Source organism: Oncorhynchus nerka, linkage group LG15 (assembly GCF_034236695.1).
Source record: "Oncorhynchus nerka isolate Pitt River linkage group LG15, Oner_Uvic_2.0, whole genome shotgun sequence".
Taxonomy (NCBI): Eukaryota; Metazoa; Chordata; class Actinopteri; order Salmoniformes; family Salmonidae; genus Oncorhynchus; species Oncorhynchus nerka.
This window is the reverse complement of record NC_088410.1, coordinates 22924797-22948389: the sequence shown is the minus strand read 5'-3', so window position 1 is coordinate 22948389 and position 23593 is coordinate 22924797. Positions and strand designations below refer to the sequence as shown.

The 23593-nt window shown below is 44.8% G+C and overlaps 1 protein-coding gene across 1 annotated transcript in view; it reads right to left on the bottom strand.

The window, feature by feature from the left end:
• Positions 1 to 14741, bottom strand: part of zgc:92360 (uncharacterized protein LOC436988 homolog) — a 50435-nt gene extending 35694 nt beyond the window's left edge. Inside the window, exons 1-3 of the mRNA XM_065001306.1 lie at positions 14360 to 14741; positions 5540 to 5673; positions 4903 to 4994 (exon numbers count right to left, since the gene is read on the bottom strand). Of these exons, the coding sequence (XP_064857378.1) occupies positions 4903 to 4994; positions 5540 to 5673; positions 14360 to 14447 (314 nt within the window). The 5' untranslated portion in view covers positions 14448 to 14741. The remainder of the gene's footprint in view (positions 1 to 4902; positions 4995 to 5539; positions 5674 to 14359) is intronic.
• Between the last annotated feature and the right edge of the window lie 8852 nt (positions 14742 to 23593).

Below are 23593 nucleotides of genomic sequence, written 5' to 3'. Positions count from 1 at the left end.
CACTCCAGTGTGTGTCTGTGTGTGTGTGTGTGTGTGTGTGTGTGTGTGTGTGTGTGTGTGTGTCTGTCTGTGTGTGTGTGTGTGTGTGTGTGTGTGTGTGTCCTCTCTCTCCCTCCCCCCTCTCTCTCCCTCCTCCCTCCCTCCTCTCTCTCTCCCTCTTTCCTCTCTCTCCCTCCTCCCTCCCTCCTCTCTCTCTCCCTCTTTCCTCTCTCTCCCTCCTCCCTCCTCCTCTCTCTTCCCCTCTTTCCTCTCTCTCCCTCCTCCCTCCCTCCTCTCTCACCCCCTCTTTCCTCTCTCTCCCTTTTTATCTCTCTCCCTCCCCCCCTCTCTCTCCCTCCTCCCACCCTCCTCGCTCTCTCCCTCTTTCATCTCTCTCCCTCCTCCCTCCCTCCTCTCTCTCTCCCTCTTTCCTCTCTCTCCCTCCTCCCTCCTCCTGTCTCTCCCCCTCTTTCCTCTCTCTCCCTCTTTCCTCTCTCTCCCTCCCCCTCTCTCTCCCTCCTCCCTCCCTCCTCTCTCTCCCCCTCTTTTCTCTCTCTCCCTCTTTCCTCTCTCTCCCTCCCCCTCTCTCTCCCTCCTCCCTCCCTCCTCTCTCTCTCCCTCTTTCCTCTCTCTCCCTCCTCCCTCCCTCCTCTCTCTCTCCCTCTTTCCTCTCTCTCCCTCCTCCCACCCTCCTCTCTCTCTCCCTCTTTCCTCTCTCTCCCTCCTCCCTCCCTCCTCTCTCTCCCCCTCTTTCCTCTCTCTCGCTCCTCCCTCCCTCCTCTCTCTCTCCCTCTTTCCTCTCTCTCCCTCCTCCCTTCCTCCTCTCTCTCTCCCTCTTTCCTCTATCTCCCTCCTCCCTCCCTCCTCTCTCTCTCCCTCTTTCCTCTCTCTCCCTCCTCCCTCCCTCCATCTCTTCAGACACAACCGTCCATGTCAAGTACTGCAATCAGCCAGACTACATAATAACCAGATGGGAGGTGTGTGTGTGTGTGTGTGTGTGTGTGTGTGTGTGTGTGTGTGTGTGTGTGTGTCCATGCTGAGTGCTGTGTGATGACTGCTGGGAAGCCCAGAGAGCTGATGGTCAAAAAGGTCAAAAATAAACATTCATCCATATTACGGCAAATTCCCAGATCAGGTTGGATTCTATCACTCCAGTGTGTGTCTGTGTGTGTGTGTGTGTGTCTGTGTGTCTGTCTGTCTGTCTGTCTGTCTGTCTGTCTGTCTGTCTGTCTGTCTGTCTGTCTGTCTGTCTGTCTGTCTGTCTGTCTGTCTGTGTGTGTGTGTGTGTGTGTGTGTGTGTGTGTGTGTGTGTGTGTGTGTGTGTGTGTGTGTGTGTAATATGTGACATTTGGCAGCAAGGAAAATGTGAAGTGTTCATTAACATTAGAGCTGGGATCATTGTACGGCTTCAGAGACAAAGAGAAGCACTCTCCCTCTTTCTCTCTCTCTCCCTCCCCCTCTCTCTCTCCCTCCTCCCTCCCTCCTCTCTCTCCCCCTCTTTCCTCTCTCTCCCTCTTTCCTCTCTCTCCCTCCCCCTCTCTCTCCCTGCTCCCTCCCTCCTCTCTCTCTCCCTCTTTACTCTCTCTCCCTCTTTCCTCTCTCTCCCTCCCCCTCTCTCTCCCTCCTCCCTCCCTCCTCTCTCTCTCCCCCTCTTTCCTCTAACTCCCTCTTTCCTCTCTCTCCCTCCCCCTCTCTCTCCCTCCTCCCTCCCTCCTCTCTCTCTCCCTCTTTCCTCTCTCTCCCTCCTCCCACCCTCCTCGCTCTCTCCCTCTTTCCTCTCTCTCCCTCCTCCCTCCCTCCTCTCTCTCTCCCTCTTTCCTCTCTCTCCCTCCTCCCTCCTCCTCTCTCTCCCCCTCTTTCCTCTCTCTCCCTCCACCCTCCCTCCTCTCTCTCTCCCTCTTTCCTCTCTCTCCCTCCTCCCACCCTCCTCTCTCTCTCCCTCTTTCCTCTCTCCCTCCTCCCTCCCTCCCTCTCTCTCTCTCCCTCTTTCCTCTGTCTCCCTCTCCCTCCCTCCTCTCTCTCCCCCTCTTTCCTCTCTCTCCCTCCTCCCTCCCTCCTCTCTCTCTCCCTCTTTCCTCTCTCTCCCTCCTCCCTCCCTCCTCTCTCTCTCCCTCTTTCCTCTATCTCCCTCCTCCCTCCCTCCTCTCTCTCTCCCTCTTTCCTCTCTCTCCCTCCTCCCTCCCTCCATCTCTTCAGACACAACCGTCCATGTCAAGTACTGCAATCAGCCAGACTACATAATAACCAGATGGGAGTGTGTGTGTGTGTGTGTGTGTGTGTGTGAGTCTGTCTGTCTGTGTGTGTGTGTGTGTGTGTGTGTGTGTGTGTGTGTGTGTGTGTGTGTGTGTGTGTGTGTGTGTGTGTGTGTGTGTGTGTGTGTGTGTGTGTGTGTGTGTGTGTGTGTGTGTGAGTCTGTGTGTGAGTCTGTGTGTGTGTGTGTGTGTGTGTGTGTGTGTGTGTGTGTGTGTGTGTGTGTGTGTGTGTGTGTGTGTGTGTGTGTGTGTGAGTGTGTGTGAGTGTGTGTGTGTGTGTGTGTGTGTGTGTGTGTCCATGCTGAGTGCTGTCTGATGACTGCTGGGAAGCCCAGAGAGCTGATGGAAGGATTAGCGTTGCTGATTACTAGACGAAGACGAGACGACGGACGAGACAAGCCATCGGTCCCAGCGTGAGATAAACACTTGACAGTCAACAACACACGACACGCATTCAAACAAACCATCACACACACACAGAAAACATCAGGTATCTCTGACACTCATTAAAACATAACATAAGGATTCAAGATAGTTCCAAGATGACCTGCCACATAACAGCAGAGAATGTTTTTTGTCTAAAACCCTGGTGAAAGGGGCCAAGACACAAACCACACTGACACCTGAGACTGTTATCTCACTATTTCAGACACGCTGGTATGAATGAGTCGGGAGACAGGCGCAGGAACGCACAGGCGCAGGAATGCACAGGCGCAGGAACCATTCAGACACCTGAGACTGTTATCTCACCATTTCAGACACGCTGGTATGAATGAGTTGGGAGACAGGCGCAGGAACGCACAGGCGCAGGAATGCACAGGAGCAGGAACCATTCAGACACCGTTGCCCGAGAGCACACAAAAAAATATACATACCTCGGCCTAGACATCAGTGCCACAGGTAACCTCCACAAGCTGTGAACGATCTGAGAGACAAGGCAAGAAGGGCCTTCTATTCCATCAAAAGGAAAATAAACTTCGACATACCAATTATGATCTAGCTAAAAAATACTTGAATCAGTTATATTGCCTTTCATGGTTGTGAGGTCTGGGGTCCGCTCAGCAACCAAGAATTCACCAAATGGGACAAACACCAAATTGAGACTCTGCATGCAAAGTTCTGCAAAAACATCCTCTGTGTACAATGTAAAACACCAAATAATGCCTGCAGAGCAGAATTAGAATGATACCCGCTAATTATCAAAATCCAGAAAAGAGCTGTTAAATTCTACAACAACCTAAAAGGAAGCGATTCCCAAACCTTCCATAACAAAGTCATCACCTACAGAGAGATGAACCTAGAGAAACACAAACACACAGAGCCCCAGGACAGCAGCACAATTAGACCCAAGGAAATCATGAGAAAACAAAAAGATAATTACTTGACACATTGGAAAGAATTAACAAAAAAACAGAGTAAACTAGAATGCTATTTGGCCCTAAACAAAGAGAACACAGTGGCAGAATACCTGACCACTGTGACTGACCCAAACATAAGGAAAGCTTTGACTATGTACAGACTCAGTGAGCATAGCCTTGCTATTGAGAAAGGCCGCCGTAGGCAGACATGGCTCTCAAGAGAAGACCGGCTATGTGCACACTGCCCACAAAATGAGGTGGAAACTGAGCTGCACTTCCTAACCTCCTGCCCAATGTATGACCATATTAGAGACACATATTTCCCACAGATTATACAGACCAATTTTGATAAACTCCCACATCTACTGGGTGAAATTCCACAGTGTGCCATCACAGCAGCAAGATGTGTGACGTGTTACCACAAGAAAAGGGCAACCAGTGAAGAACAAACACCATTGTAAATACAACCCATATTTATGTTTATTTATTTTCCTTTTTGTACTTTAACTATTTGCACATCATTACAACACTGTATATCGACATAATATTACATTTGAAATGTCGTTATTATTTTGGAACTTGTGTGAGTGTAATGTTTACTGTTCATTTTTTATTGTTTATTTCACTTTTGTTTATTATCTACCTTATATAAACATTTGTTTCCCGTGCCAATAAAGCCCTTAAATTGAATAGAGAGAGAGAGAGACAGAGAGAGAGACAGAGAGAGAGAGAGAGAGAGAGAGAGAGAGAGGGAGAGAGAGAGAGAGAGAGAGAGAGAGAGAGAGAGAGAGAGAGAGAGAGAGAGAGAGAGACAGAGAGAGAGACAGAGAGAGAGACAGAGAGAGAGAGAGAGAGAGAGAGAGAGAGGGAGAGAGAGAGAGAGAGAGAGAGAGAGAGAGAGAGAGAGAGAAAGCGAGGAAATAATGAACAAGGAAACATATCCTATGACTATTCTAAAACACATGACTGAAACTCAATGATTCCTCCTCCTACACATTAAACATCACAGGAAATCAACCTGATCTTATTATGGAACATATTACAATGTGCACTTCATCCTAATGTCTTTCTAAGGGATTGATCATGATAGAGAATAGACAGTGTGTGTGTGTGTGTGTGTGTGTGTGTGTGTGTGTGTGTGCGTGTGCGTGTGTGTGTGTGTTCCTTTCAGTATCCTGCCCTAGCCAGCGCCTCTTTGCCATGAGTCCCCAAAAATATCCCCCTCATCACAATGTCATTATTACAATGGTCCCGTTGCCATGGTCACACACACACACACACACACACGCACACAAGCGCACAGGCACACTTACTGGCAGTCTTTGTGGGTAGGTTTGTAGTAGTAGACAGGAACAAACGCCTCATATTTCTGCTTCATCAATTCGTTCCCATTCTCCGCCATGAACTGTAACACACACCCACCCACACACACAGAGAAAGAGAGAAGTTGAGAGAGACAGAACAGACGGGCGGATGAGTCATGATTGCATGTGTACCACGTATTAGCCACTAAACACAGACAATTCCTTCCAATGGATTGTTTTGAATGTGAAATAGCACAACCATTCATTTCCTACAGGATAATGTCCTATTCTTCAGGATGGACGGGACAAACGCCTGTCTGAAATAATTTCATATTCATATCAGGTTCATCACGGAGTTATGACTCAGTCATAAATGTGTAGTCATGGATTCAGACCTGGGTTCAAAAACTATTTCAAATCTTTCAAGTAGTTTGAGCGTCAGCTCTAGCCTGCCTGGATTGACAGATGGGCGGGGTTTGCCATTTTGGGACGACTCTGTCGGTCTGTCAAGCCAGGCAAGCTCAATCAAGCACAGATGAAGCATTTGAAATGATTTAAAAATACCAATGAACCCAGAGCCGATTGGATTTGAAGAAATGTACGTTAGCGAATATTGCGATTTGGGTCATTTTGAGGAGCAGCTCACCTTCACTTCCTGGTCTTCCCAGCGGGAGAGGCTGAGGGATTTGACCTTCATTCCGATGTCGGGAATATTCCTGTGGATCCCGGAACATTGAACACAGATGAACACTCCTAAGGAACAGGAGCCCCAACTAGGATCTGATGGAGGGATGGATGGAGGAAAGGAGGGAGAGAGAGAGAGGAAGAACAGAGAACAGAGAGAGGTATGTGGTTTCATTGGGAGTTTGTGGTACTAGATCAAATGGAATACCTTTAGAAAAACCGACATTTCACATTGGAAAAACTTGGAATGCTTGCTTTGACCTTTGTCCTCTTGAGCAAAAGGAGCAGATTCTCTGTAAAGATCCAATGATAAGGTGTATAGGACATACAACAACATACCACACTACAACTCAGTACAAAGTGCTGGACCACATACCTTCAGAGCAGACATGAAGGCAGTCAGGGAAGAGAAACCTTCCTTTTGATTTAACATTTGTACTGAATGTCTCCCATCTCCCTCGATTGGCTCATACTTGTGTTTACTTTAGCTTGACCACACCCATCTTACCTACATGACACAGCCTGGTGCAGGGCCAGCTACCAACCCACGGAGTGTGTGTGTGTGTGTGTGTGTGTGTGTGTGTGTGTGTGTGTGTATCTTTAACCTACTACACCGTTGTATCCCCTATGACAAAGTCAGCGTAGGCCACAGAAACCCTGCGTTGGTCTACATTGCGGTAGACCTACAGGTCTGTTCTGTTGGAAGTGACCCGGTAGCCTACAGTAGTGTTAACCTACAGTCTTACTGTTGTTCCATTTCATATCCTACTTTCTTTCATTCTGATAATCACATGATGATGTCTACAGCGCTGAGTCGGCCTCATTTCAGACTGCGGGGGAATCAAATTCAAAAAAGATTTGAATGCTACTTCTAAATGCATGTTATTGCCCCGTGTATTGGGACCTTTGGGTACTAAACTGGCCTATTCCCCATACATAAATGACATTTTGTGAGTGACTTCACGAGTGACTTGGCAGATGCCAATATTAACGTGTGAGTGTAGTCAGTGCATGTCTTGTCCAGGGACTACTGCAGTATCCAGCATCTGCCCAGCATTCTTCTGTCCTCATGCCATCAGACTGCCACATAACTAACACAATGGCTACACAGACCATCTATGTTGTCCTTTGTTGTTATTTATGTACTGTCTCTAAGCCTCACAGAGCCCTACACACTACACACACTGTCGCTCCAACACACACACCTCACAGAGCCCTACACACTACACACACTGTCGCTCCAACACACACACCTCACAGAGCCCTACACACTACACACACTGTCGCTCCAACACACACACCTCACAGAGCCCTACACACTACACACACTGTCGCTCCAACACACACACCTCACAGAGCCCTACACACTACACACACTGTCGCTCCAACACACACACCTCACAGAGCCCTACACACTACACACACTGACGCTCCAACACACACACCTCACAGAGCCCTACACACTACACACACACAACCTTTACTAAGGACATGCCACTGGCCTGAGTAAAGCCAGAGTTTCTATGTATGTGGATGACTCAACACTACACACACTGACGCTCCAACACACACACAACCTTTACTAAGGACATGCCACTGACTTTGAGTAAAGCCAGAGTTTCTATGTATGTGGATGACTCAACACTACACACACTGATGCTCCAACACACACACAACTTTTACTAAGGACATGCCACTGACTTTGAGTTAAGCCAGAGTGTCTATGTATGTAGATGACTCAACACTACACACACTGATGCTCCAACACACACACAACTTTTACTAAGGACATGCCACTGACTTTGAGTTAAGCCAGAGTTTCTATGTATGTGGATGACTCAACACTACACACACTGATGCTCCAACACACACACAACTTTTACTAAGGACATGCCACTGACTTTGAGTTAAGCCAGAGTTTCTATGTATGTGGATGACTCAACACTATTGATGTCAGCTACTACAGAGAGTGAAATCACTGCAACACTTAATGAAGAGCTGCGGTTTGTTTCAGAATGGGTGGCAGGGAATAAGTCAGTCCTAAATATTTAAAAAACTAAAAGCATTGTATGTGGGACAAATTATTCACTAAACAATAAACCTCAACTAAATCTGGTTGTGGAAAGTTGAGGTGACTAAAATGCTTGGAGTAACACTGGGTTGTAAAACTGTCATGGTCAAAACATGTTGATACAACAGTAGCTAAGATGGGGAGAAGTCTGTCCATAGTAAAGCACTGGTCTACCTTCTTAACAACACTATCAACAAGGCAGGTCCTACAGGCTCTAGTTTTGTCGCACCTTGACTACAGTTAAGTAGTGTTGTCAACTTGCAATTGGCTCAGAACAGGGCAGCACGGCTGGGCCTTGGATGTACACAGAGCAGAGGTCAACCGATTATGATTTTTCAACGCCGATACCTATTATTGGAGAACCCAAAAAAAAGACGATACCGATTAATCGGTTGATTTATATATATATGTTTGTAATAATGACAATTACAACAATACTGCATGAACACTTTTATTTTAACTTAATATAATACATCAATACAATCAATTTAGTCTCAAATAAGTAATGAAACATGTTCAATTCGGTTTAAATTATGCAAAAACAAAGTGTTGGAGAAAAAAGTACAAGTGCAATATTTACCATGTAAAAAGCTAAGGTTTAAGTTCCTTGCTCAGAACATGAGAACATATGAAAGCTGGTGGTTCCTTTTAACATGAGTCTTCAATATTCCCAGGTAAGAAGTTTTAGGTTGTAGTTATTATAGGAATTATAGGACTATTTCTCTCTATACCATTTATATTTCATTAACCTTTGACTATTGGATGTTCTTATAGGCACTATAGTATTGCCAGCCTAATCTCAGGAGTTGATAGGCTTGAAGTCATAAACAGCGCAATGCTTGAAGCACAGAGAAGAGCTGCTGGCAAAACACATGAAAGTGCTGTTTGAATGAATGCTTACGAGCCTGCTGCTGCCTACCACCACTCAGTCAGACTGCTCTATCAAATCATATACTTAATTATAACATAACACACAGAAATACGAGCCTGCTGCTGCCTACCACCGCTCAGTCAGACTGCTCTATCAAATCATAGACTTAATTATAACATAACACACAGAAATACGAGCCTGCTGCTGCCTACCACCGCTCAGTCAGACTGCTCTATCAAATCATAGACTTAATTATAATATAATAAACACACAGAAATACGAGCCTGCTGCTGCCTACCACCACTCAGTCAGACTGCTCTATCAAATCATATACTTAATTATAACATAACACACAGAAATACGAGCCTGCTGCTGCCTACCACCGCTCAGTCAGACTGCTCTATCAAATCATAGACTTAATTATAACATAACACACAGAAATACGAGCCTGCTGCTGCCTACCACCGCTCAGTCAGACTGCTCTATCAAATCATAGACTTAATTATAATATAATAAACACACAGAAATAGCCTGCTGCTGCCTACCACCGCTCAGTCAGACTGCTCTATCAAATCATAGACTTAATTATAATATAATAAACACACAGAAATACGAGCCTGCTGCTGCCTACCACCGCTCAGTCAGACTGCTCTATCAAATCATAGACTTAATTATAATATAATAAACACACAGAAATACGAGCCTGCTGCTGCCTACCACCGCTCAGTCAGACTGCTCTATCAAATCATAGACTTAATTATAATAGAATAAACACACAGAAATACAAGCCTGCTGCTGCCTACCACCGCTCAGTCAGACTGCTCTATCAAATCATAGACTTAATTATAATATAATAAACACACAGAAATACGAGCCTGCTGCTGCCTACCACCACTCAGTCAGACTGCTCTATCAAATCATAGACTTAATTATAATATAATAAACACACAGAAATACGAGCCTGCTGCTGCCTACCACCACTCAGTCAGACTGCTCTATCAAATCATAGACTTAATTATAATATAATAAACACACAGAAATACGAGCCTGCTGCTGCCTACCACCGCTCAGTCAGACTGCTCTATCAAATCATAGACTTAATTATAATATAATAAACACACAGAAATACGAGCCTGCTGCTGCCTACCACCACTCAGTCAGACTGCTCTATCAAATCATAGACTTAATTATAACATAACACACAGAAATACGAGCCTGCTGCTGCCTACCACCGCTCAGTCAGACTGCTCTATCAAATCATAGACTTAATTATAATATAATAAACACACAGAAATACGAGCCTGCTGCTGCCTACCACCACTCAGTCAGACTGCTCTATCAAATCATAGACTTAATTATAACATAACACACAGAAATACGAGCCTTAGGTCATTAGTATGGTAAAATCCGTAAACTATCATTTCGAAAACAAAATGTTTATTGTTTCAGTGAAATACGGAACCGTTCCGTATTTTATCTAACGGGTGGCATCCCTCAGTCTAAATATTGCTGTTACATTGCACAACCTTCAATGTTATGTCATAATTATGTAAAATACTGGCAAATGAATTATGGTCTTTGTTAAGAATAAATGGTCTTCACACAGTTCGCAATGAGCCAGGCAGCCCAAACTGCTGCATATACCCTGACTCTGCTTGCACAGAACGCAAGAGAAGTGACATAATTTCCCTAGTTATAAGAAATTCCTGTTAGCAGGCAATATTAGCTAAATATGCAGGTTTAAAATTATATACTTGTGTATTGATTTTAAAGAAAGGCATTGATGTTTATGGTTGGGTACAATGGTGCAACGACAGTGCCTTTTTCGCGAATGCGCTTGTTATATCATCACCCGTTCAGCGAAGTAGGCTGTGATTCAATGATGAATTAACAGGCACCGCATCGATTATATGCAACACAGGACAAGCTAGATAAACTAGTAATATCATCACCCATCTGTAGTTAACTAGTGATTATGTGAAGATTGATTGTTTTTTATAAGATAAGTTTAATACTAGCTAGCAACTTACCTTGGCTCCTTACTGCACTCGCATAACAGGTAGTCAGCCTGCCACACAGTCTCCTCGTGGAATGCAATGTAATCAGCCATAAACGGTGTCCAAAAATGCCGATTACCGATTGTTATGAAAACATTGAAATTGGCCCCAATTAATCGGCCATTCCGATTAATCGGTCAACCTCTAACACAGAGAGCTAATATTAATAATATGCATGTCAATCTCTACTGGCTGAAAGTGGGGGAGAGATTGACTTCATCACTACTTGTATTTATGAGAGGTATTGACATGCTGAATACACCGAGCTGTCTGTCTAAAGTACTGGCACACAGCTCGGACACCCATGCATACCCCACAAGACATGCCACCAGAGGTCTCTTCACAGTCCCCAAGTCCAGAACAGACTATGGGAGGCACACAGTGCTACATAGAGCCATGACTACATGGAACTCTATTCCACATCAGGTAACTGATGCAGTAAAATGTGATTTAAAAAAACAGATGAAAAAGAATCCACCTTATGGAACAGCGAAGCAACAGAAACATTATCACAGACACACACACACACACACACACACACACACACACACACACACACACACACACACACACACACACACACACACACACACACACACACACACACACGATAACATACACACTATACATACACATTGATTCAGTAATGTAGATATGTGGTAGTGGTGGAGTAGGGGCCTGAGGGCACACAGTGTGTTGTGAAATCTGTGAATATATTGTAATGTTTTTAAAATGGCATAAACAGCCTTCATTTTTCTGGACCCCAGGAAGAGTAGCTGCTGCTTGGTCAGCAGCTAATGGGGATCCACAATAAATACAAATACACTCCCTCCATCATTTACTCACACACACACATAACATATACACACAACATATACACACACACACACATAACATATACACACAACATATACACACACACACACATAACATATATACACACACACACACACACACATATACACACACACACACACATAACATATACACACAACATATACACACACACACACACATAACATATACACACACACACACACACACACACATAACATATACACACACACACACACACACACATAACATATACACACACACACATAACATATACACACACACACACATAACATATACACACATTTATAAACTACACACACCCACTCATATCTACCTCTATAGATCCAGTATCCCTGTACATTATAATATGGTACTGACCCTGTATATAGTATGTTTACCCCTATACATATCTACCTCTATAGATCCAGTATCCCTGTACATTATAATATGGTACTGACCCTGTATATAGTATGTTTACCTCTATACATATCTACCTCTATAGATCCAGTATCCCTGTACATTATAATATGGTACTGGTACTGACCCTGTATATAGTATGTTTACCCCTACACATATCTACCTCTATAGATCCAGTATCCCTGTACATTATAATATGGTACTGACCCTGTATATAGTATGTTTACCCCTATACATATCTACCTCTATAGATCCAGTATCCCTGTACATTATAATATGGTACTGACCCTGTATATAGTATGTTTACCCCTATACATATCTACCTCTATAGATCCAGTATCCCTGTACATTATAATATGGAACTGACCCTGTATATAGTATGTTTACCCCTATACATATCTACCTCTATAGATCCAGTATCCCTACATTTACATTTAAGTCATTTAGCAGACGCTCTTATCCAGAGCGACTTACAAATTGGTGCATTCACCTTATGACATCCAGTGGAACAGTAGTGCATCTAAATCTTTTAAGGGGGGTGAGAGGGATTACTTTATCCTATCCTAGGTATTCCTTAAAGAGGTGGGGTTTCAGGTGTCTCCGGAAGATCCAGTATCCCTGTACATTATAATATGGTACTGGAACTGACCCTGTATATAGTATGTTTACCCCTATGTACTGACCCTGTATATAGTATGTTTACCCCTATGTACTGACCCTGTATATAGTATGTTTACCCCTATGTACTGACCCTGTATATAGTATGTTTACCCCTATGTACTGACCCTGTATATAGTATGTTTACCCCCATGTACTGACCCTGTATATAGTATGTTTACCCCTATGTACTGACCCTGTATATAGTATGTTTACCCCTATGTACTGACTCTGTATATAGTATGTTTACCCCTATGTACTGACCCTGCATATAGTATGTTTACCCCTATGTACTGACCCTGTATATAGTATGTTTACCCCTATGTACTGACCCTGTATATAGTATGTTTACCCCTATGTACTGACCCTGTATATAGTATGTTTACCCCTATGTACTGACCCTGTATATAGTATGTTTACCCCTATGTACTGACTCTGGATATAGTATGTTTACCCCTATGTACTGACCCTGCATATAGTATGTTTACCCCTATGTACTGACCCTGTATATAGTATGTTTACCCCTATGTACTGACCCTGTATATAGTATGTTTACCCCTATGTACTGACTCTGGATATAGCATTCTTACCGCTATAGTATCTATACATACATATTTTGCCTCCCTGCCTTTGACAAAGTGGGCACTGCTTATCACAGATAGGCATCAGCGATCACCTAAAAAGCCCATAATTATGCCATTGGTTGGCATATGTCATTGTTTTTGGGCAGAATTATGTGAGGTCTTATGTGTTGTTGGAGGTGGGTCTTGGTCAGTTTAGCTCAGAAAAGCCACCCTCGCTAATCGCCATGTATAGGCGACCACCTAATCCTGCCTAATGAGCGGGCCGGTGTTGTACCGAAAATCTCCCCCCTTCTCGTTCTTCATTGCTGCGTCTTGCTAGTTGAGTTTTCTGCTTTTCACTCCATTGTTAGTTTAGCCTACATTTCACTGATCTTAGTAGCAGAAAGCATTTTCGTCTGCAGTTTTCGGGTTTGGCTATTTGTTTCAAGTGTATGTGGCGGTTCTAGCTTGTATGGCGCCCTGGGAGACCTCCCCGTTCAGCGCCCGCCCGCACCCCGGGGCGGCAAGACGCCGCTCTACTCACTCCTCTATGTTTAATATAACACACATATATCAATGATTCATTTCGGTTGCCTATCCTGACGTGAAGTTTATTCTATAGAAGTATTTGACTCTGATGTGTGCCACCGAAAGTATTTGACTCTAACCACAAAATTAAAGAAAATACAGGGGGGGGGGTTCTGGCAGGGGGAGATTTTGGCACAACACCTGTACAGCTCCTAACATTAACCCTAACAAATAGAGCTAGCTAACATTAGCCACAACAAATTGGAATTCGTAACATGTCATACGTTTAGAAAATTCGTAAAATATTGTACGAATTGCATTTCAGAACATATTGTACGAATTACAATGCGTAACATACCATACGAAATGGAGACGGACATCCACAAATGGATACGAAACATAACATATCTAAATGGTGTTTCGGATTTAAGTACAGAATAATACGAAATGCTCTGAGACCACGTTGCAGACGGAAGCCCACATAAATACATACTTTTGGAAACAACGTCCTTACATTTCTGAACCAACGTCTCGTGTAAGGCCAGATTCTGGTTCACCGTTAGGTTACAAATGAAAAGTCGATTTAAAATGCAACTAGACCTATTCTGCTCCTAACATTCCCAGAGCAACTCAAATAGACCTAAAATAGGCTAAAGGTATTTTTCTACCTATACATGTCAGGACCTGTTGCATGCCAACTCCCACCCCTCTCATCTAGAACGTCTAGGCTAGAAGGTTCTTTGCAGCAAAGTTATAACATCAGCATCACATTTCAACTTACCAGGCGCACCACAGTCTGCGCACGCGTCGTTCCCTGGCTTTTGAATGATCTCTTTCAAGAGACGAGAAACTCTCTCGTTCCCAGGCATTTCCAATCCTTTAAACACTTTAGACACGAGAGGATGAGGTATGCCAGGCTCTCAGGCTGAACTGAAAGAAGAAGAAAAATAAACTTCCACTCAAATCGATTCTTCCGTTCGGTCCATTCAGTGAAACACTTGCATGGTTCTCACCGCCCAACCTGAGTTCTGTGCGAACTCCCTGTCCTTGATTAAAAAAAAGGATTTGTCACAACTTGTTGTTGGTTGAGCCTCTCTCTCTGACACCTTTCAGGGAGGGTGTGTGTGAGGGGAGGGAGCCAGACCTACACTCGGAAGTGAACTGCTGGTTTTGTTCAGACTTGCTGTTCCGCATAATTGTAGGGTGCTCAATCAGATAACAAAATTACTGTTCTCTAAAGGTTGTAGTACCATATTCCACCGCTAGATGGGAGCAGTCCACCAGCAAGGAGAAGTCAGCGCATAGCTCAGTAGCGCTCCAAGGAAACCAAATAATGTTGAGTGTGTGTGGATGTGTTGCCCTTTTAAGTCGCTGTTTCGTATTGAGTGTAGGCTATTGCAGGACCTTGTACTCTCTATTGCTCCTCTGACCTGTCCTTGCACCCTATCGATCGAAAAGTGTGGTCAGAAGGTGGGGGGGGGGGGGGGGGGGGCTCTCCATGGTGCTGAATCAAGCGTGATGGAATCCCAGGACACAGTGTTGGAGAAGCTACTCTGAAAATACAATTTACCAAGCAACAAAATAGGCTACTTCCCACTGGAAAAGGTTAAGATTCACTAAATCTACCCTTAATAACAAAATATGACATACTTATCTTAAGTTACTTTGAAAAAGTAGTTTACATCCAAACTACTTCTTGAAAAATTGTCATATCTAAATCTGAAATGTCATAGATTACAAATTGCAAGAACAAATCCCTCTGGGGTCAAATGTTCCCATAATCTATTAAACACAAAAACTGTTCTTAGGCAGGTCTTATGCTGAAACATAAACAACATTATTCCCTACCTCACACATATTTTATGTTTGCACCTCTGGGGTTTGTGGTATATGGCCAATATCTGCCTTGTGTCGTGGGTAAGAACAGCCCTTAGCAGTGGTTGTTGCTTAATTAACTACTGAAAACACTACTTAGATTTGAATTTAGTTCAACTACCACCAAGCTATTACCAAATGTAGTTACTAGTTGAACAACATGTAGTTGACTTCTCCCCAAGAGCCATGGCTCACATAGCCATCTGCCCCACCATCTTCCCCCCCCCCAAGAGCACATAGCCATCTGCCCCACCATCTTCCCCCAAGAGCCATGGCTCACATAGCCATCTGCCCCACCATCTTCCCCCAAGAGCACATAGCCATCTGCCCCACCATCTTCCCCCAAGAGCACATAGCCATCTGCCCCACCATCTCCCCCCCAAGAGCACATAGCCATCTGCCCCACCATCTTCCCCCAAGAGCACATAGCCATCTGCCCCACCATCTTCCCCCCCAAGAGCACATAGCCATCTGCCCCACCATCTTCCCCCCAAGAGCACATAGCCATCTGCCCCACCATCTTCCCCCAAGAGCCATGGCTCACATAGCCATCTGCCCCACCATCTTCCCCCAAGAGCACATAGCCATCTGCCCCACCATCTTCCCCCAAGAGCACATAGCCATCTGCCCCACCATCTCCCCCCCAAAAGCACATAGCCATCTGCCCCACCATCTTCCCCCCAAGAGCACATAGCCATCTGCCCCACCATCTTCCCCCCAAGAGCACATAGCCATCTTCCCCACCATCTTCCCCCCAAGAGCACATAGCCATCTGCCCCACCATCTTCCCTCCAAGAGCACATAGCCATCTGCCCCACCATCTTCCCCCCAAGAGCACATAGCCATCTGCCCCACCATCTTCCCCCAAGAGCACATAGCCATCTGCCCCACCATCTTCCCCCCAAGAGCACATAGCCATCTGCCCCACCATCTTCCCCCAAGAGCACATAGCCATCTGCCCCACCATCTTCCCCCAAGAACACATAGCCATCTGCCCCACCATCTCCCCCCATGAGCACATAGCCATCTGCCCCACCATTTCCCCCCAAGAGCACATAGCCATCTGCCCCACCATCTTCCCCCCAAGAGCACATAGCCATCTGCCCCACCATCTTCCCCCAAGAGCACATAGCCATCTGCCCCACCATCTTCCCCCCAAGAGCACATAGCCATCTGCCCCACCATCTTCCCCCCAAGAGCACATAGCCATCTGCCCCACCATCTTCCCCCCAAGAGCACATAGCCATCTGCCCCACCATCTTCCCCCCCAAGAGCACATAGCCATCTGCCCCACCATCTTCCCCCCAAGAGCACATAGCCATCTGCCCCACCATCTTCCCCCCAAGAGCACATAGCCATCTGCCCCACCATCTTCCCCCCCAAGAGCACATAGCCATCTGCCCCACCAATCCCAATGTATGTTCATGCACAATTGTATGTGAGGGACAGTCATAATATTGGGTATATTATAAGATGTAAAAAATCAATTTGATTAGACATGGTTATGTTGGCTGACAACCTTATGCCTTTATTGGTAATGAAAGTAAAGAATTAAATCTAGCCTCTTGCTTTTGTTCAATCTGCCCCATGCGCCAAAGCACATTACAGCACAATACGCTAGAAAGTTGTTTTGTTGTGTCTATACAGAGCCACTGGAGTAACTAATGGTTATTTTAAGTGCCGTGGTGAAAAAAATGTATTTGTTGTGCAACATTTGTTATCGTTGAGCAGGAGGCGTCATGGCAATAAGTGAGACAAATGGGTTTTATTTAACGGCTAGATGAGCAAACCGGGCTTGACGTGACTTTGTTCTACCACACCGGATTTCCACGGTGACAGCAAACGCTAATGTTCACCACGGCCCGTTACCGAAAGCTAATTTGTGAGAAACGGGACTGAGTATAGGCTAGCGTTTTATCTTCGAGCCGCTGCCGCCCTCTGGAATGTAGAACGGAATTTAGATTTTACATTCAGACCCTTTACGATTCTTCTTACAGTTCTGGAATGAGTGGCCAGTAATAAACTGGTCCTGAACATCTCTAAAATTAAGAATGTTGTATTTGGTACAAATCCTTCCCTAAGTTCTAGACCTCAGATGAATCTGGTAATGAAGGGTGTGGCTGTTGAACAAGTTGAGGAGACTAAATTACTTGCCGTTACCTTAGATTGTAAACTGTCATGGTCAAAACATATATATTCAATAGTTGTAAAGATGGAGAGAGATCTGTTGGTAATAAAGAGATGCTCTGCTTTTATGACATCACACTGCAAGTCCTGCAGCCTCCAGTTTGATCTTATTGTGATTATTGTCCAGTCATGTGGTCAAGTGCTGCAAAGAAAGACCTAGTTAAGCTGCAGGTGGCCCATAACAGAGCAACATGTCTTGCTCTTCATTGTAATCAATCAAATGTATTTTTAAAGCCCTTATTACATCAGCTGATATCTCAAAGTGCTGTGCAGAAACCCAGCCTAAAACCCCAAACAGCAAGCAAGACACATGTAGAAGCACGGTGGCTAGGAAAAACTCCCTAGAAAGGCCAAAACCTATGAAGAAACCTAGAGAGGAACCAGGCTATGTGGGGTGGCCAGTCCTCTTCTGGCTGTGCCGGGTGGAGATTATAACAGAACATGGCCAAGATGTTCAAACGTTCATAGATGACCAGCAGGGTCAAATAATAATAATCACAGTGGTTGTAGAGGGTGCAACAGGTCAGCACCTCAGGACTAAATGTCAGTTAGCTTTTCATAGCCGATCATTCAGAGTTAGAGACAGCAGCTGCGGTAGAGAGAGAGAGTCGAAAACAGCAGGTCTGGGACAGGTAGCACGTCCGGTGAACAGGTCAGGGTTCCATAGCAGGCAGAACAGTTGAAACTGGAGCAGCAGCACGACCAGGTGGACTGGGTGACAGCAAGGAGGTAGTCCCGAGGCATGGTCCTAGGGCTCAGGTCCTCTGAGAGAAGAGAGGAAGAGAGGAAGAGAGAGAGAGAGAATTAGAGAGAGCATACTTAAATTCACATAGGACACCGGATAAGACAGGAGAAGAACTCCAGATATAACAGACTGACCCTAGCCCCCCGACACATAAACTACTGCAGCATAAATACTGGAGGCTGAGACAGGAGGGGTCGGGAGACACTGTGGCCCCGTCCGACGATACCCTGTCCGACGCCCACTTTGCCAAAGTACAGCCCCCACACCCCACTAGAGGGTTATCTTCAAACCACCAACTTACTACCCTGAGACAAGGCTGAGTATAGCCCACAAAGATCTCCCCCACGGTACGACCACGAGGGGGGTGCCAACCCGAACAGGAAGATCACATCAGTGACTCAACCCACTCAAGTGAAGCACCCCTCCTAGGGACAGCATGGAAGAGCACCAGTAAGTAATTCTCAGCCCCCGTAATAGGGTTAGAGGCAGAGAATCCCAGTGGAGAGAGAATCCCAGTGGAGAGAGGGGAACCGGCCAGGCAGAGACAGCACGGGCGGTTCGTCGCTCCAGTGCCTTTCCGTTCACCTTCAAACCCCTGGGCCAGACGACACTCAATCATAGGACCTAATCAGAGGGCTAATATTAATACTATGCAGGCCAGTCTCTCTTAGCTAAGAGTTGAGGAGAGACTGACTGAATCACTTCTTGTTTTTATAAGAAACAATAATGTGTTGGAAAATTCCAAATTGTTTGCATAGTCCACTTACACACAGCACTGGCACACACACTAACCTTACCCAGCATGCCACCAGGGGTCTTTTCACAGTTCCCAGGCCCAGAACAAATTCAAGGAAACATACAGTATTATAGAGAGCCAGGAGTGCCTGGAGCTCCCTTCCATCTTATACAGAGCTAGTGAACAGCAAACCTGGTTTCAATAAACAAATACAGCAACACCTCGCGGCACAACGCCTCTCCCCCATGTGACCTACTTGTCGTGCGTATGTACTGACATGTCTGTGGAACTGATAGATGCACACTACATGTTCATGTTTTTAAATGTATGTAAATTGTAGTCTTTTGTCTTTAATGTCTTTTTCGTTTTATGTCAGACCCCAGTATGAGCTGTCGCTATCGCCGTCGGCTAATGGGGATCCTAATAAATCACATCACACCGCTGGGTTAGCCAGGCTAATTGATCTGGGTAAAAGTTTATGGACAAAATGTTGGAGGAGTTTTTTGTTGGCGTGTGTGTGCGTGCCTGAGAGAGAGAGAGAGAGAGAGAGAGAGAGAGAGAGAGAGAGAGAGAGAGAGGAAGAGAGTGAAAGTAAAGAGAGAGTAAAAGAGTGAAAGAGAGAGAGAGTAAGAGAGAGTGTGAAAGAGAGCGAGGGAGAGAGTGTGAGAGAAAGAGAGAGTGAGAGAGAGAGAGTAAGATATTGATAGAGTGAAAGAGAGAGTGAGAGAGTAAGAGAGTGAAAGAGAGAGAAAGAGAGAGAAAGAGAAAGAGAGAGAGAGAGAGAGAGTGAAAGAGAGAGAGAGAGAGAGAGAGTAAGAGAGAGAAAGAGAGAGAGTAAGAGAGTGAAAGAGAGAGAGAGAGAGAGAGAGAGTAAGAGAGTGAAAGAGAGAGTGAAAGAGAGAGAGAAAGAGAGAGAGAGAGTAAGAGAGAGAAAGAGAGAGAGTAAGAGAGTGAAAGAGAGAGAGAGAGTAAGAGAGTGAAAGAGAGAGAGAGAGAGAGAGAGAGAGAGTAAGAGAGTGAAAGAGAGAGAGAGAGAGAGAGAGTAAGAGAGTGAAAAAGAGAGAGAGAGAGAGAGAGAGTAAGAGAGAGAGAGAGAGAGAGAGAGAGAGAGCAGCAGATCTGTGAGTTAGGGACCAATGTTATTCTTCTATTTTGTCTGTCATTTATTTCAGTTACTCAAGATCACTTCTCCTTGACGAGGCCATTAGACAATACAGTTTCTGATTTGATTCTCTCTTTCTCACTCCCTCACTCCCTCTCTCTCTCTCTCTCTCTCTCACTCACTCTCTCTTTCTCTCACACACTCTCTCTCTCTCTCCCACTCCCTCTCTCCCTCTCTCTCTCCCACTCCCTCTCTCCCTCTCTCTCTCCCACTCCCTCTCTCCCTCTCTCTCTCCCTCTCTCCCTCTTACACACATCACTGCAAGTAATTTATATGCAAAGTTTTTTTTTAGGCTTGCTGGGCATGACAGGGGCTGAATGACGCTGCCTTTAGACCATCAGCACACAAGGCAGCGTTGCACTGGCTAAGGCCTCGATTCAATCAGATGGAGCATTAACCCTCGCTGGCAGACATCCGCATCGCTTCTGGTGAACCCACATACTGTATGTCTCGCCTTTGTTATAGCGTCATAACTGTTTCTCATATTGATTCATTTCTCCTTCTCTCTCACACATACACCCCCCCCCCCACACACACACACAAATGACAATGGTGTTGGAGTGGAAATTATATGTTTTGTTACGCTCACCCTACTTAATCACATCACTATAATCATGCATGGGTTCATGGATGAAGCTTACACACACACACACACACACACACACACACGCACACACGCACACACGCACACACACACACACACACACACACACACACGCACATGCGCACGCACACACACACGCACACACACACGCGCGCGCGCGCGCACACGTGCACGCACAGACGAGCACGCGCATACGCGCACACACACACACACACAGGCTTTCATTACACCCATTACACCCATGTGAACCCCTTTAACCCACAACAATCACACAAGCTCAGAGCACCGTTCTGTATTCATCCCGAGGGCCACGTGCTTCACAGTATCGTTGAGGGTTGAGATGATATTGATTACAGCCTGAACCCTCTGTCAAGCATCTCGCGCTGTCGCTTATGATGATGGTGACTCACAGTTGCCTTCCACCCCGTCATGCCGTTCCTGACTTCAAACGCACAAACTGCCAAGGCTGAGACGGACGGAGGCTAATTTGTAGACTGCCTGAAGCTCATTTATTCTATCTCGCCTCAGTGGTTAAGAAAACCACGTGGAGAGAGAGAAGGAAATAGATAGATAGAGGGAGGGGGGAGAGAGAAGGAGCACGAGAGAATATCCTTGTTTCATTGATTGACTCCTCTATTCCGTAAATATGGATTTGCCTCTCTGAATCAGCACAGTGCAGTTTGAACCGCACCCTTTCAACACAACACAATACATTTATTTTCAGCACAGGCTCCTCACGGAGGGGTTTCCATTTTCCCGCCATTCGCCAAAGATTGCCAGGAGAGCCCGCGTGCTGAGGTGGTTTGTTCGCTGTGTGAAGGGAGGAACACCCCTTTTCTTGTTAAGCCTGAAGCTTCTCAAAGCTTTTCATGAAAGACGATAAGGACATTGTTACATAGGCTAACGAACTCCCAGCTTACAGCTGGAGATGTTTTTGAAGTGAAAAACCATAACGAAGTTGAGTCTTTGATCTTCCTTATTTAATACCCAGAGGCTCCAACTCTGCCTGCTTATGGACACTATTGTCATGCCCTGGCCTTAATATTCAGTGTTTTCTTTATTATGTTGGTTAGGCCAGGGTGTGACATGGGTGATTTATGTGTCTTGTTTTGTCTAGGGGTTTTTGTAGTCTATGGGGTTGTGTTCAGTTGAGTGTTCTAGGTAAGTCTATGGTTGCCTGGAGTGGCTCTCAATCAGAGTTACTCTGTGTCGTTGTATCTGTCGAACTGCTTTGCTTTATCTTGGCCAGGTCGCAATTGTAAATGAGAACATGTTCTCAACTTGCCTACCTGGTTAAATAAAGGTGAAAAAAAGAGGCAGGTGTTTATCGTTGTCTCTGATTGGGAACCATATTTAGGCAGCCATATTCTTTAGGTATCTTGTGGGTGACTGTTCCTGTCTCTGTGTTTTGCACCAGTTAGGACTGTTTTGGTTTTTCCACGGTTTCTTATTGTGTATAGTTTTCACGTTTTCATCTTTCATTAAAGATGTTTATAAATAACCACGCTGCATTTTGGTCCTCCTCTCCTTCCCAAGAAGAAAACCGTTACGACTATACCCAGGATCAGTAGCCTAAACTAACACAAAGGGATTGTTTAGGTGAATTGACTGTCCAAATGGCAACGGTCGGCATTTGTGTCGATGGAAAACAGCGGAGCAATAAAAACCTGACAAGAAAAGACAGAAGATGAAGCGTTGTGTTGGCTGTGTTCTGTAGTTCTAAAGTGTTGGATATGTTCTGTAGTTCTAAAGTGTTGGATGTGTTCTGTAGTTCTAAAGTGTTGGATGTGTTCTGTAGTTCTAAAGTGTTGGATGTGTTCTGTAGTTCTAAAGTGTTGGATATGTTCTGTAGTTCTAAAGTGTTGGATATGTTCTGTAGTTCTAAAGTGTTGGATATGTTCTGTAGTTCTAAAGTGTTGGATATGTTCTGTAGTTCTAAAGTGTTGGCTGTGTTCTGTAGTTCTAAAGTGTTGGATGTGTTCTGTAGTTCTAAAGTGTTGGATGTGTTCTGTAATTCTAAAGTGTTGGATGTGTTCTGTAGTTCTAAAGTGTTGGATGTGTTCTGTAGTTCTAAAGTGTTGGATATGTTCTGTAGTTCTATAGTGTTGGATGTGTTCTGTAGTTCTAAAGTGTTGGATGTGTTCTGTAGTTCTAAAGTGTTGGATGTGTTCTGTAGTTCTAAAGTGTTGGATGTGTTCTGTAGTTCTAAAGTGTTGGATGTGTTCTGTAGTTCTAAAGTGTTGGATATGTTCTGTAGACCTAAAGTGTTGGATGTGTTCTGTAGTTCTAAAGTGTTGGATGTGTTCTGTAGTTCTAAAGTGTTGGAGGTGTTCTGTAGTTCTAAAGTGTTGGATGTGTTCTGTAGTTCTAAAGTGTTGGATGTGTTCTGTAGTTCTAAAGTGTTGGATGTGTTCTGTAGTTCTAAAGTGTTGGATATGTTCTGTAGGTATAAAGTGTTGGATAGGTTCTGTAGTTCTAAAGTGTTGGATATGTTCTGTAGGTATAAAGTGTTGGATAGGTTCTGTAGTTCTAAAGTGTTGGATGTGTTCTGTAGTTCTAAAGTGTTGGATGTGTTCTGTAATTCTAAAGTGTTGGATGTGTTCTGTAGTTCTAAAGTGTTGGATATTTAGTGAAGTTCTAAAGTGTTGGAGGTGTTCTGTAGTTCTAAAGTGTTGGATGTGTTCTGTAGTTCTAAAGTGTTGGATG